This window comes from Mytilus edulis, chromosome 11 (genome assembly GCF_963676685.1).
Source record: "Mytilus edulis chromosome 11, xbMytEdul2.2, whole genome shotgun sequence".
Lineage (NCBI taxonomy): Eukaryota > Metazoa > Mollusca > Bivalvia > Mytilida > Mytilidae > Mytilus > Mytilus edulis.
In genome coordinates, this window is record NC_092354.1 from 60,055,681 (window position 1) to 60,071,666 (window position 15,986).

Consider the following 15,986-nt stretch of genomic DNA (forward strand, 5'->3'; position numbering starts at 1 on the left):
TTATTTAAGATTTCCAGAAAACCAGGGGTTATTTTTAGTGGTACCTCCTTTCGGAAGCTCTCTGCTTTCTTATATGATTTTGAATGTATGTTGAAAATTGGCATGCAGAAAGGTGACACCTGTACAATTCAGGATATACCTAGTTTCTATGAAGTTAAACTTAAGGTAAAATATTTAGAAAGCTGTGAAAATTACAAAATTTGGTTGAACAGATAGGGACTTTTAATTGGTGGTATGACACCTTTATTTTCTTTTTTTCTCCCAAAATAACACAAACTGAATAATCATAAGAATAGATTACAATTGCGACTATGCATGGTACCTATAGAACACAGAGGCATCATGAATAATTTATTGTGGAAGGAAGAGAAGCGACACACAAAATGAGGTCTTCTCGTTTAATAGTATAGATGTACTGGTAAGATTCAAGATAGGCTAGTTCACCCTTGGGCTGTTCTCTGACTTTGCCTCTAGTAAGATGCAGATATAGCACTGCAACTGACATCGAAAAAGACGCTTAATTAACGAGTTTAATGGTCCGGAATAACACACGGCTGCAAATTGTTTTAAATGATAGAATAATATCTATATTTTAATTTCCGTCGGGTCGTAAAAAGTTTCTATGGTCACATTTTTGTATTTTATCCCTTTAATGGGGATACCCCACAATTTACGCTTTTGGGTAGTTACCTTAAAATCCAAAAATATATTTTTTGGTTGAATTTCCCGCTATTTTCGTAAATATTTTCTATGCACATATCATCAAGGATCATCGGAATGATGAAGACATAAATATAATACCATCTTCAAGTAAAACTTTCAAACTTAAAGTTAGCTGTTTTTTAGGTAGAAATTTAACGCGTTTTCTTTGAAAACGAGAAAACATATGATTCAAAAATAGTATTTGACATTTGAGAAGACAAAACATATTATTGCGATACTGCATGCAAATTTTGTTGGGCAAATTCCAAACAATTTTGTCAAAAACTCAAAAATAAAAACATCATTTGTACCTTTTTTAATTACGGAAATTTCCTATCCGTCAATCAGCTCCACCATTTATTTTTTCCTTCACCATCAATTTGATAGTTTTGATGTGATTATGTAGATTTTGTAGGAGAAGTTAATTTATTTTTGAGTGATTTGAATATATATAGTAGTTCTTTCGTGTATTTTCTGTAAATAAGTTATATTTTTGTTAATAAAATTTTGACTTTATATAAAAGTTAACCAAATCCTTCGGATAAGAGGTTTTTCCGGATAATGGCTATAGTTGACATTGTGTGAAAACACATTGTATGTCAATGTTTAACCTCAGAGCAATTAATATGCATGCAAGTGGTCGGGGGAAAAGTACTATTGAAGATTCACAGAGATTTGGTGTGTGACAAGGTGATGCTAAAACCAACTTCTCTTAATATTCTGCTGTCCGTGGGCGAATCATCAGTGATGTTATGAGACTTGCACCAGAAGGCAAAATTGGTGCGTCTTAAAATTAGATTGATTGATTCATTGTTGGTTGCTTAACGTCCAGTGACAAATATTTCATGCATGTTCAGGACGAGAACAAGTTAACAATAAAAACAATAGGTAGGTTTTGTCATAATAGAGGCCATTCGGGATGATGATCGGGAAAATTTAGACTGCCACTGGAAAATGATGGTATATTGGATTGGGACAGAAATTTTCCATTGCAACAGGCCACCTTCGGACTCCTCAAAGAGTTGATGCAAGGGTTTTAACATGCAAAAAAACGTGACACTCCCTTTACACGAGGCATTCTGACCGGACGTGACTGCGAACTTGATACATCCCGCACAGCCAAACGGACGCCCCACTTCGTTTTACTGCCGGTCGGTAGAAGACCAAGTGACCATATTTCGTTTCCCCAGTCACCCTGGGGAACTTTAAATTAGAAACAACAGAAATCCATACATGTGATCAAACTGATCGACATGTATCCTCACAACCTGACACTTTTATACGATCTCGCGCTCAGTTTCTTCCTTGTAGTTTGGATATGAAAACATGGTTTTTGTGTAAAAGACAAACCTTAAAAAAAACCCTGAAAACTACGCAAAACTGAGTCCTCTAAACGTGTTGACAGTCTTTTAAGTTGTGCTTATTAATGTGAGTAATCATTTATCCATGCATAACCAAGTACTTATTGAAGTCAACACCTGTGCTATTAAGTAAAACAGTTACTGAAAAATTAGAATTTGAACTTGCTGTCAGTTCATTAATAACGATTGTTAGTGATGTGATTTGTTCTTCCATAAAAAAAAGCCTTTCTCATGTAGCACATCCTCTATATACACCGATCAATTTTACCCAAGATTGTCTCTGATGCTTATCAAACTTCCAAACTCCAGAACTACATGTAACTAGATTTTGTGACACCTTACAATTCAGACACAGTGGGGCCAAGGATATGAAATAAAGAGTTTAGCTCTGAACTCAATTTAGGGGATGCCATATCTGCTGCAGGAAAATTGAAGTCTATGTTAAGACTTTCAGAATTACACCAAGGTGTGTCTGAAAATATTAAGGATACATTAAAAGAAGCACAATTACTTCACCCTGCCACCAGTGCTCTTATGAGCTATGTCCTCGTTTTGGTATTTCTATGGAAATGCATAGCTTGTTAATAGATATCGGAAGATGTGGTATGAGTGCCAATGATACAACACACCATCCAAGTCACAATTTATAAAAGTAAACCATTATAGGTCACGGTCCGGTCTTCAACACGGAGCCTAGACTCAAAAGTTCATTTGTTAGTTAATTGATAAAAATAACACAAAGGCGCTTCTGAACCGTATATTGTCCCTAAAGATAACAAAAATTCGTAAATGGATGGTTATTACAAAATCAATCGTTTCTGTACCAACATTCGCCCCCATTACATTTTTGGATTGGCAGTGCAGATACATCATGCATATGCATATGGGAATACGGGTCACTAACATTGATCGAAACTTTGTACTCACATTTCTTTTGTGTTTTCTATGCAAGGTAAGACTATATCTGACGAGTTTGACCGAATCATGACGGTATTTACGCTCCAGATAGCATTTGTACTCAAAAACTGTGTTTGCTTTGAACAAACTCTGTCCTACGCCGAACTTGTTCTTATAAAAAAGGGAAGTGTCTTGTAATGCTAATACGCGTACTGAATCCGCATATGATGACTAAGAGATTGATTCATGTCCCTATTTTATGAATACTTGAGCTATTGTGTGTCACGTTTAAAAGTTATATAAGGACCATGATGATTTTGAATTACAACATTAGAAAATTGGCATTGCATTGTATAATTTTTCATCCTTCCCTTAAAAAATTAATTTTTTTACCAGGATTATCCCACTAAAAAAATGTTCATGCACCAAACTGACTTTGTTTTACACTCATTTTTTTTAAACCTCGCATTCGCCTCGTGTGACTATAGTATATTTTGTGTTATAACTGCCCTGTCTAGACTTTGCAAATACACAATATGTGTTTATCTATAACTAGATACTAATTTTCACAAAATACACAACCTTTAAGATGCAAAATTAAAAACACTGTTTCAGCGCTTGAATTTTGTTTTTTTCAAAGATAGAAAAAATATTGAAATAATTTGATAAACTGGTGTTTTATACTTTAGAAGATAATTCTGTAATATACTATAGTGAAATACTATACACAATAGGAAAGTTTATGGATGTGAAAAGGTCAAGGACACTTCTTCTTTTGCTATGTCTTAAATGGAAAAATATCAGAAGGTTCCAAATCAACGCCATTTTTTGATGGCAGCTTTTCATATAAGTAGTCAAATTTTTCGTTTTAACATCGTTTATACCATATGTTTATGATTGAATCGTTTTTGTAGCATTCTATTGAATAAATATCAGAATATTTCTCCTTTTTGTCCTTGTGGTTGAAATGTTGATATTTTTAGGTCTGACCTTTGACCTCAATTTCACAAAATTGTGACCACTCTGGATTTTTACGACCCAACTTTTCTTATTATACACGTTTTCCTCTTTCCATCGATATATAATTTAGGTGTGTGTTCTTCCGGACCATTAAAGTTTTAAAAAATGAACTCTGGTTGCAGTACTAATAGAGCAGTTCCATCTTTAGGCTGTTGAAGGAGGACTTTGACTCTACAAATATCTTGTTCATTGAAGATGAGTTCTGTTAACCGTCTGCTTTTGCATTTTGAATCTACATACACAAACGTTTTGATTATAGTTTTATGATAGTTCCCTAACTAGTATGTTAATAGAGGGCTTATATTCTACACATACTTTGAAGATAAAAGTTCATTGACATATCTAGTGCGGTATCATTGTACAATTTCTTTTTCTGGTAAGTCGTCACATTGATAATTATCGATTTTTCAAATGCTCCGTTGTAATGTTTATCATAGCTTAGATATTTCCTTGTAGCTTGAGTAGTTTGAAAACAAATCATCATTGAATTGCTGAAACACACAACACATTTGACATTTCTTTTCTCTCCATAGGCAAAAAGTCACATGTGTTTGGAACAGATACTACAACTGGACATTTTGAAGGTCAAATTCAGCTTCATAATGACTCATTTGTTATTGAAAAAGCATCTCGTCATAACATTACAGACGAAGACATCCATACAGTCATTTATAATGTTAAAGATGTAAATATTCTTAAAGAATCACATTTTTGTGGCTTGAACGCAAAAATTATACAGCTAAAACCGGATCTAAAAGAAAGCATAAATACGCATGACAGTATGGATGAGTTCAAACTTCGATATACATCTGGATTAATCGACAAACAAAGACGATATAGAAGAGCCGTGGATGCTAAGAAAAAGATATGTGAATTGTATATTCAAGTAGATCATACACTTTTCTTTAGATATAAGAATGTAACAGATGACGTGATAGCCAATATAAATAATCACGTGATGGCAGTCAATTCTATTTTTAATGCTGTTCGTAAGTACACGATTTCAAGATGTAAATGCCCAATACAAGTTTTTTGTTTATCAGCTCATGGACATAATTTGCCATTTTGGCTGTAACGTCATCAGCGTTTTTTCAAAATGATTTACTCAATGTAGAACTGAACTTTAAACATTTGGAAGAACTGCAACATTTTTCTGTTTTTCTATTGTTAGCTAAACATACCCCAAATCTGTGTTCTATTTTTTTTTTTTATTAATTGATACATTCAATAATATTTATTTCAGTAATATTAAAATTTATTAGGTAAGACATATCACACGTAGGTTTTAATTTTACTACTGTTGCTTTTAATTTTTTTTTTTTTTTTTACAGATTTTGATAGTAATTCCTCAGCAGATAGTATAGGGTTTTCAATTAAACGAATAAAAATTCATGATGATCTTACAGTTGCCGGATATAATTATTCTGGCAATCATGGCGTGAATTCAATGCTCTTTCTCCATTCAGAAGAAAACTATGACCAGTTTTGTTTATCTTACATTTTTACACATAGAGACTTTGATAATGGTATTCTTGATCTAGCTTGGACAGCAGAGCCAGGAACGTCTGGTGGACTCTGTTCGAGGTACACGGTAAGATTCGTTAGTTTAAGTTATACTGTTGGACAATGATTCGATAGTTCGAGATATACTGTAAACTATCGTTGTTCGATGTATATATTAAAAATCGCTAGTTCTAGCTATACGGTTAGAGTCGTTAGTAAGGGGTAAACAGTTAGATTCATTAGTTCGAGGTATACTGTTAGAGATGGTTAGTTCGAGTATACGGTAAGATTCATTAGTTCGAGGTAAATGGTAAGATTCATTAGTTCGAGGTAAACGGTAAGATTAATTAGTTCGAGGTAAACGGTAAGATTCGTTTGTTTGAGTTATACTGTATGATTCGTTTGTTCGTAAATTAATCGTAAGTCTTTCATTGATATTTTGTTGTTATTCATGTTTATATACTCTTGAAAATAAATGAGGACTCTTTCAAATAAAAGTTAATTTAGTTTTGTTTATCAATTTTCTTGTAACCATAGGCTTAGGACATCAAAAATAAAATATAAAATCTATGAATTTGATAATTATCTCTCTTGTTTGGAGACGTGTTGATATTTTGATGTCAAATTCGTGGGTTTATTATACGCATTCGCAATTTAATTTGATCCGACGTTGTCGACGTCTTGACAACGTCAATTGTTGTAAATGACGTCATAGGAGTAAGATAACCACGTTTGTTTCACATGTGAAACTATCGATTTTTATTTCACTGTGAATTCAATGTAATTAATTGCAAACAATGTAATATTGCTACGTTTTAATTTATTTTTATCACGATATTATGTTACATACCTTTCAGCTGTACACAGATGGACGGCTTAGTCAAAACACGGGCATAATGACAGATCTTAATTTCGGAAATGACGTCACTACAGCTGTTTCATACGTAACGTTTGCACATGAGATTGGTCATAATTTTCGATCGTTGGTAACTATGTTTAAATCAAATTTCGTTCGGTAGTTACATGTATATACTGCATATTCAGTTGAATTTGCCGGTACAGTATCTACTACATTGTGTTTCAGTATCTGAAGCATTATTTGTAATCAAATTGTACAAACCAAAAAATAATAATAGCGTCGGATCATTGGTTAACTTCCATTGTTCGAGACAGTGTTATCAAATTACGACGTTTCACGGTTTGTGTTTCCACTTTTGAAAATAATCAAAAATGCTACCCACAATACATAATAATCTGATCTGATGAATAACGTTAACATAAGATGCATACAATTGTAGCACGGACCGAAAACTCGTGCGTCTTAAATACATTTAATAAGGTATGGTCAAGACAAAGAGATTGAAGAGCCAAGAAAAAACATCAAACACAATGACAAAATAAAATGACCATAAAAGAGTCAAAAACCTTCTCTTCACATAGTTTACCTACACACGTTCCACAATCTATAGTTTATAAATGTGTTATATGTATTCAGGGCCTGCATGGTATTGTCGAAACATCCGTGATATTAATTAGACGTAGAAATGATCTAGATCAAAATATTCCAGTGAATCTGATTAAACTTTGTCATCTAACGTTTGGTGTTTCTTCTTGTCTATGATATGTAAATAGTAATTTCTCGACAATTGTCCAAAAGGATTTAACTAGTTCTTTTTGGTTTCATCAGCCATTTAACATTTGTATTAGGTTTGAGATTATCAAACATTTTGGCTGCGAGCATCACTGAAGAGACATTAAGTATCAAGGGCAAACGATACAGTTACAGGGGAGGTAATGACGTTGCTAACGTAAATTGTTATTTTCGCGACGTCAAACTATGACTTATCGGGAAAAGATTCAGTTTTCAACTGATTTTTATCATTCAAACTTATCTAACTTGAAAACGAGTTGATGGACCCCTCTTTTTTAAAATGCCATTTGGTTTGATTACGCGAGAAGATTATGTGTGCCAAGTTTCATGGAAACGTAAATAGTGCAATTTTTTTTAAATTTGATAAATATACAGCAAAAAATTATGTTTTTTTCTACATTCATGAACATTTGATAAATATGAGTTATTTCTGAATAAAAAATGTATAAATTTTTAAGATACTTATAAATACAGAAAGTACAAATTATTTAACAAAAACAATTTGTGTTTATCTTTTAAAACAAAAAAGTTATTTCTTTCTTTCGAAAGGGAAAATACGACCACAAATCCGAATTTTGAGCAAATATACAAAATTTTGACCTCATTTTACTCAAAAAAGTAGCACATGAAGGCATTTTTTTTGGATAACTTATTTGATTTAATCAGGTAAAAAAAAGTCTATATGGAAATTTTTATCAAAATGTAAATACGGGATCAAAACTGTATCGTATGCCCATAAAAAGCGGATCTGGTGCATCAAAACTGGAACCGTTAATATTATTATTTCTTTATTTATAAAAACCAAGATGTAAGAATCTGCCAAAAACCGCTTTGTCTTTTATCGATAGACATTTATTTATGTTTCAGCATGATGAGTCCTCTAACCCAACATGTGCCCCTGGCGGGTGTAGTGGTAACTATATCATGTTCGCCCAAGCAACTGCTGGAACTAAATCTAACAATATACTATTTTCGTCATGTAGTATATCATCTATGACGCCAATGGTTGCCACACGAGGACGCGATACAGCTAATGGATGTTTCGTGGGTAAGAATTATTCAAATGAATAAAATGAAAGTATTGTTCACAGGGGACAAATAGACCACTGACCTAACATGAGCAATTTATGAGACAATTGGCCCTTTTTGTACCTCCACCAAATACGTGTTAAAGGTCATTCTATATCCAAGCATATCAATATTTCTGTCATATTTTCATATTACTTGGAATACGTTGTGGGTCTTATATCACTTTTACAATCGCCTTTGATGAGTTAAATATACTTATAAAATTTAAATATACTAAATTGAATTTGATGTCAAAATATCATACTGTTAACTTCTTATTGCTGTGTTATTACAAGACTAGATACTCGATTTGTCCCTCCAAAAGTACGGGAATGATACATCACGTGCTACAGTAGAATAGTCTTCTGAGATACTGGATCATCACTGGAGTCTTTTGCAGAAAGGTTTAACATGGAAATGAAAGTTTAAACCATGATGTACTTGTTTTTTTCTCCTGTTTGAGTGACAAATTCCTCAAAACATAGTCGAAGTTATTATCTTTTTGTATTTCCAGAATATTCGTCAGCCACATGTGGTAACAAAGTAGAAAGTGGCGAGGATTGTGATTGTGGTTGGGACAACGATTGCACAGATACTTGTTGTTATCCTGCGTTGTCAGCTACTGGTTCAGACTCAGCTAAGGCTTGTCAGTATAAAACCGGGGCCACGTGTAGGTGAGTACATTTTATAAGGCATGCGCATGTGCAATTGAGGACGGCAACGACATTGTATGCATTTATTATGCAAGGTTAAACGATGTAGGAAACATTCCACTTGTATCTATAACAAACAATTTTGTATAAAACATTAAATCAAAACGGTTCCCGCTTAACATATTAATAAAAAAATGTTTATTTGTTTTAAAAAGATGACATAGTTTCACTTTTGATCAAGTGTTTGTTTTGGCTAAGCCGCTAATTTGTTAGACACAAAATTCCCATTAGTATTGAAGTTGTGTGCTAATTTAGATATTTTCATTTAGTTCAGTGTTCAGAAATACACAAATATGCTGTTATAAACTCAAAGTGAGCTTTGTGTTGCATATTCGAGTTAAAATCGAAAAATGACTATTATGTAAAACATCCATAAGAAAAAGTGTATCATTAAAATAAGGTAAACCATAGTTTAAACTCATTACAGGTACAAGGATTTTAAGCTTGTTTGCCAGACGGGTATTTCAATTTCAAAATACTTATCAGTGGTCGATACTAAAATAAAAAAAGTGAAAAAAAAATTACTTTGGTATTATATATTTATATTGAAAAATTATTAAGATACTTAAATGGGTCAATCTTCAATTTTCTTAAAAGCATAATTACCTAAGGTTTGAAAGAAACTATTGAAATATTTTACATGCTTTCAGAAAATCGGTTATTATTATTGGTTTAAAAAGCTTTTTAAATTACTGGAAACAGTTCATTGTTGGATAATAGCATTATGTTATTATAAGAACCTTTTTTCGATGTGTTATATGTTTTCGTAAACAATCGAGATTTTTCATTCAATTCCATTTCAAAACTTTAAGTGCAAGTATATATACATTATATTCTGATTTAATGAGTTTTCAATATGTTAAATCGCGTTATGAAGACTGACTCTTTTTTCCATTGCAGTCCCAGTGAAGGAGTATGCTGTAATCCCTCACTTTGTTCTAAGTATCAATCATCAGATAATAATGTCTGTAGGACCAACTCTTCCTGTCTTGATGAGGCAATCTGCAAATATCCTTTTACAAATATCCTATCGGAGAAGGATCTGCTTACCCTTTTGAAGCGGTTGGGATCACTTTCAGTTTTGGCGGGGTTCATACGCGTGTTGCTCAGTTTTTGGTTTTCTATGAAGTATTTTGTTGATTTTGTTTGCTTTTAGTTGTCTTTCCTTTCATGTCAGGTGATGTAAAATTTACCTCGAGTTTTTATGTTCAGTGAAAGAAGAAGTATTTTAAAAAGTTATTATATTAAAATCTAGCACTTTTTGAAAACTTGTTTCAAACTGCACTTGATTTAGACAATGAATACCAACGATAACGCTTCTGTTTGGCGCCTTTTGTAGAAACAAAATATATAATTGAATGTTTCAGATATCAGTATTAAAATATGCCTTGGATCATTGACATTTATCCATCTGGCATATAGGAAAAAAAAGGACCGTGAAATCGGAAAAAATCTCTTATTTGGCATTAAAATTAGAAAGATCATATGATAGGGAACATGTGTACTAAGTTTCAAGTTGTTCGGACTTCAGCTTCATCATAAACTACCATTACCAAAAACTTTAACCTGAATCGGGATAATAATAATGTCTATAATGTCATATTTGAGCTTTTAAGATTGACAAGGTTTAGATATTTGAAATGTGCATGAACCTTACAAAATGTTTAAGACGACGATGTCTGTTTGGTAAAGCAGTTTCGTTCGTACAAAATACAATATACATTGCCATGTTTTCTAACATTTGCACACAAAAACTATGCACTTTTATTACCAGCAAATGTCAACAATATAACCTGTCAATCAAATAAACAGAGTTGCTCTTATCTTACTTGTTTCTCTTCAAAATTTGCTTGCATGAAACAATAAATTACGCTATCAAGTATTGCATTTTTTAAATTATGTTTTAAAAGAGGTATAATATGCCTCGACGATTTATCATTAAAGAAGGTCTTTTTGATAAATTAAATATTAGATTCGTAAAACTGTTTTTTTAAAAGGGTTGTGAAAAGTGAGAAAATAATTTAAATATCCGCAAAAGTATCTAGTTCCGAAACATTATCCTTTATATATTTTGTTCAGGTTGTTCCCAAAATATTTCGAGGCCCCTATCGTGAAATTTGTTTTAATTATTGGACTTTAATTGCTTAAACCTTTGAATTACTTCTGATTGTAACAATTACGGTCCTTAAATCGAAAACTGGCGGCCTGACCTGTCCAGATTCCACAGAATCGGCTAATGGAACTGTCTGTGATGATGAAAAAGTTTGTTACTTTGGGGTAAGTTAATAATTTAAAATTATATCTTCAATATAAAAATAAACTTAAAACAACACAGAACATAAGTTATGCTGTACCTGCCTTCTTGTTTCACTGCAGTATACCCAACATTTACTTTTATTTATAATTGATATTCTGACTAACAGTTTAATGTTTGAATACCTTATGTAGAAAAGACAGAACACTGATACTTCCCATGTAAGTATACACGCATATATGACACAATTTACAAACGACTTCGTAAATTTATCGTTTAAGCAATGTTCAGGCCAGGTTTGTCAAGCTCATGGATATCAATCGTGTCAGTGTGAACCCACTACAGCAGGTAACTGGAAAGACGAACTGCTGTGCTCGTTGTGTTGTACTGATCCAGCTGACAACACTTGCAAGTACGTAAAGAAAATATTTTATAAATTCCTTTTATTGATATCATAGAAATTATTCCTTTATTTCTTACCCCTTGGCCAATAATAGGAGTTACTATGTATTAGGTTGTTTCACATTAACATTACGCCTATGTTGACCTGAATAAGACTACTCTAATTGTTACAGCCATTGCAAAAGTCAAAGCAAAAGCCCCAGAAAAACATAAAATAGAAGATGAAGCAATACATGAGCATAGTCATTAGAACAACTAAAAACACTTCGAATGCATATTGATGTTTACCGTAATAACAGTTAAAAGTAATCTAAAGGCGCAATGGTACAATAAAACATATTTGTCAGATGCTAGCTATTTTTAACTCTGATAAACGACGATTTTCGTATCCAGAATTTAGTGAACAAAATAAAGATATTTAAAAAAAATGGACCAGGTGTATCGTGAATTATCTTAAAAAAATTACTAATTACAGTGTTGTTTGTAATGAATAATATCACTAAACATAAAACATTATCACAAAATGTGAATTAAACCAAATGAAATATTGATTCTGTGAAGATTAGTTTAGGATTATTGTCTCATAAAGGTTATAGTTGTGTTTCAAATATATTGGGTTTAAAATTGCAATATACTTGTCGAAAAGAACCGACGTTTACCCAATTTATTATGTTTTGTTGTGAATGTTTTATTTTCCAGTCACGCAGTTCGAGTATCGCATCACCTTTTTAATTCAGACCTAAAATGTCAAATGTTTGTTTTATTTTAGAACTGCTGATCAACTTTCTAATATAAATGTAGCGTTTACTAAGGCTGTGCCAGGAACCCCATGTAATAAATTTCTTGGATACTGTGATGTCTTTCATATTTGTAGAGAGGTCAGTATGATTTCTAAATATAGAGAGATACATTTGGAAGCTTGTTCATGTTAAGTAAAGGCAACAGTAGTATACCGTATAACTCACAAATCCATGTACAGAAAACAAAATCGGGGTAACAAACTAAAACTGAGGGAAACGCATTAAATATAAGAGGAGAACAACGACACAACACTACAATGTAACACACACAGAAACGTTTAAGGTCTCGTTTTGAATCCAGAGCTCTTACAAAGATTCTGCGTAAATATTCATCCCGGTATTTCAAATGATTTGGTGTGATCGTTCCTGATGAAGGTAGATTTAGAAAAAGCTCTTTAAACGACAAAATTAAATATTATATTCATTTCTTTATTTGGCCTTTTTTTTTTTTTTTTTTTTTTTTTTTTTTTTTTAAACTTTTTTTGGATTTGAGCGTCACTGATGAGTCTTTTGTAGACGAAACGCGCGTATGGCGTATATACAAAATTTAGTCCTGGTATCTATGATGAGTTTATTGTTTAGTTGAAACATATTTTATTAACTCAAAGTAAAATGGATTGGACACAACAAATCATACTTATGAAGTCCGCTCCGAATGAAAGTAAATTAAAAAACAATATTAATATGAGCATGCAATAAATCAAAATAAACATTTCGAGTCTATCAAATGAAGAAGATCAAACAGTAATAACGTCAAATTTGGTAATGATGATGATGATGACGGGAATGTACCGCAAATTTACTTTTTCTACATAGCAAGAAATCTCTCAGACCTTTTGATCAATTTGAATACATGTTTAAATATATAGACGTCTTGTTCATACGAGACGTTCGAATTACCAGTTGTTAACATTCACTATAAGATCATCAGGAATCCATCTTAGTCTGTTCATCATAATTTCTCTTTGGTGTATAAAGAACAGTCGAAAAGGAAATGGTGTACAGTCTAAATGTTGAATTCAGAAAAACAAGATGTTTCAGCAATTATATTGACTCTAAACAAGTTATAGTCCACTTATCAAAAGCACATACCATTATTAATATTTTTTATCTGTAATGAGTTAGAAATTGGCAGTTTGTAGGACACCCAGTCTTAATAGAAGTAATGTAACCAGTGTTATTAAGAAACTTCGAATATTCTTCGCGATGGAAGACTAAAACTATATATATACCAAACTCATAACCCTTGCTCTTGATCAATCACCCCAACATAATAATTGTAGCTTTAATTATGCACTTAGAAGTTTCATGATTCTCAACGAATTGTTTTAGTTTCCTCAAACATTTTTGACGTCATATATAGGTACTTACTGAATTTATTTCAGAAAATTGTTTGGTGCATAATGATACATTAATAAACACTGCGACTTTATTTTCTGTTTTGCAAAAGTGTAAACTATATAAATGACAAATACCAGAACGAAGCATAGTTGGGTATACTTTCCGTCAAAAATGGAACATTAGACACATGCGCAAATTCCCCGATACATGGTAATTTGATTAAAACGAGTTGTGTGTTCAATTTTGACAACATATATTGTAAGTTTTTGATGTAGGTTGATATACAAAGACCTCTCAGTAAAGAAGTGAATGGTATTTTGGAAATGTGTTTTTCAATTCCTGTGAATAACCCGTTTTGATTTTTAAATGCAGGTTGATCCATCAGGTCCTCTCAGTAAACTGAAGAATTTCTTTCTGAACGGAGAAATAATCGATAAAGTGAAGGAATTTTTAACAGAGTACTGGTATGTTGCAATAGCAGGAGGTGTTGGACTCATTATACTACTTGTAAGTATCAACTGCTTTTGTCATACAAGTAAGATATTTAGCTAGCTTTAAAGGTTGGTTTAGTCCCCCATTTTTACATAAGAAAATGCCTGTACCAATTCAAAAATATGACAGTTGCTATTCATTTTTTTTTATGTGTTTGAGCCTTTGATTTTGCCATTTGCCATTTGCTACGGGACTTTCTTTTTTGAATTTTCCTCGGAGTTTGGTATTTTTGTTATTATTTTTTGAATGATTTATGGTGATTGAGGCTCTGCTAAATAATGTTGTTGATGACAGCCTTGGTGATGGCAAATATCATAAACACAAAATCACGTGCATACTTTTCATTCCAATTGCAAAACAATGATTTGGTTGGTTAACTTAAACAGTCTAGTTGCAAATCAAGATATACTTATTTTTAATTTCTTGTACACTGTAAAAGTAAAACTGATATTAAAGTAAATGTCTATTGGCTATTATAAGTTTCAGCATTTAACCGTTTTTAATATCATCTACGAAACGTCTGAATGAAACAATAGATGATGAATGTATTTTATAATTGATTTATAGGTTATGATGATAAAATGCTGCTCAAAAAGTACAAAGGGCAAAGTACAACCAGTACCACGACGTGTGTCTGTGGAACCATCACGTACCCGATATTAACTGTATTCCTTAACTGGTACCATGCTGGCATAGTGAATCTTTAACACAGTGCTATATGATTAGACGATTTGCTCAATTGCCATCTAGGAGATTTCTGTGATACAATATGTTTTCTTATTAACATTTACATGTTTGTGTGTACTATAGATGACAGATAATAACTGATATACATATTATTTAGAAGCTTCTGTATATGTTGAGTTAATTATTTCACATGTAAAATTAGAACATTAATTTTTCCAATTAACTACTTTTTTTTGCATTTTTGTATATCGTTCTTTTGAAAAACAGTTCACTTTAATATTTAGCGAGACCAGATGTGACGACCGAAAGGTTGCTTCTGGTGGTTTAACATATCAGCTATAGCTCATTTTTTATAATTTAACTTCCTGTGGTCTTCATCCGGAATTGGTTTTGAGAAAGACATGGAATAGACCGTTCCGTTGTAGCAGAAGGTTTTTTACCCCCCTGTATTTTGGACTTTTAAATTATAGCATCTAAAAAACGTTGGTGTTGTATTTTGTTTGTTTTTTACTTAACATTTAGCACTATGCAATGTCAAGCTATTTATTGTAATACTTAGGTTATCCATAAAGTATGGTAACATTTATTTTGTGCGAACCTAATTTCGTAGTTTTTAAAATCTATGTTTTTTTCTTTATTTTTAACTAATAAATAATGCATACAAGGTTAATACTACTTGAAATTTGTTAAATGATTAAACTGTTCTTTGTATTATATGTAGTTTGTTAACTTGCAAACTAGGAGATTTATGTATAGCATGAACAGTGTAATAACGAACGTATTGAAATGCAACTGTTAAACAGCTTCATATTGGGAATGTGAGGGATTTCGGCTAATTACCAATTCATCTCTAAATAACAGTTTAATTTGTCACTGTGACATACCCATGTCTTTGTTAATCTGCCCACCCGTTCGTATGTCCCTCCCATTATGAATATATTCCTGATCACTCCTCCTACAGTTTAAATGTTGGAATGTTTTCACGTTGCTGTCTATTCATCAGGTCATTACAGATGGCATAATTCGGTATACATATTGGTTCATTTATAGGGTCCTTGCTTTGAAAATAAACACATTTATTCTAAAAACAGTTAT

General features: G+C 32.2%; 2 protein-coding genes across 2 annotated transcripts in view; both read left to right on the plus strand.

Annotated features, from left to right (window-relative positions):
• Nucleotides 1-15,986, plus strand: part of LOC139494445 (uncharacterized) — a 251,359-nt gene continuing 235,373 nt past the window's right edge. Inside the window, exon 1 of the mRNA XM_071282607.1 lies at nt 1-165. The gene's annotated coding sequence lies outside the window, so the exon portion shown is untranslated. The remainder of the gene's footprint in view (nt 166-15,986) is intronic.
• LOC139494439 (disintegrin and metalloproteinase domain-containing protein 10-like) lies at nt 4,086-15,098 on the plus strand. Its single transcript, XM_071282601.1, has 11 exons — nt 4,086-4,101; nt 4,514-4,969; nt 5,312-5,571; nt 6,341-6,469; nt 8,002-8,182; nt 8,717-8,876; nt 11,120-11,192; nt 11,451-11,581; nt 12,341-12,449; nt 14,085-14,219; nt 14,772-15,098. The coding sequence occupies exons 1-11, from the start codon at nt 4,086-4,088 to the stop codon at nt 14,865-14,867; spliced, it is 1,746 nt and encodes a 581-aa protein (XP_071138702.1). The 3' UTR covers nt 14,868-15,098.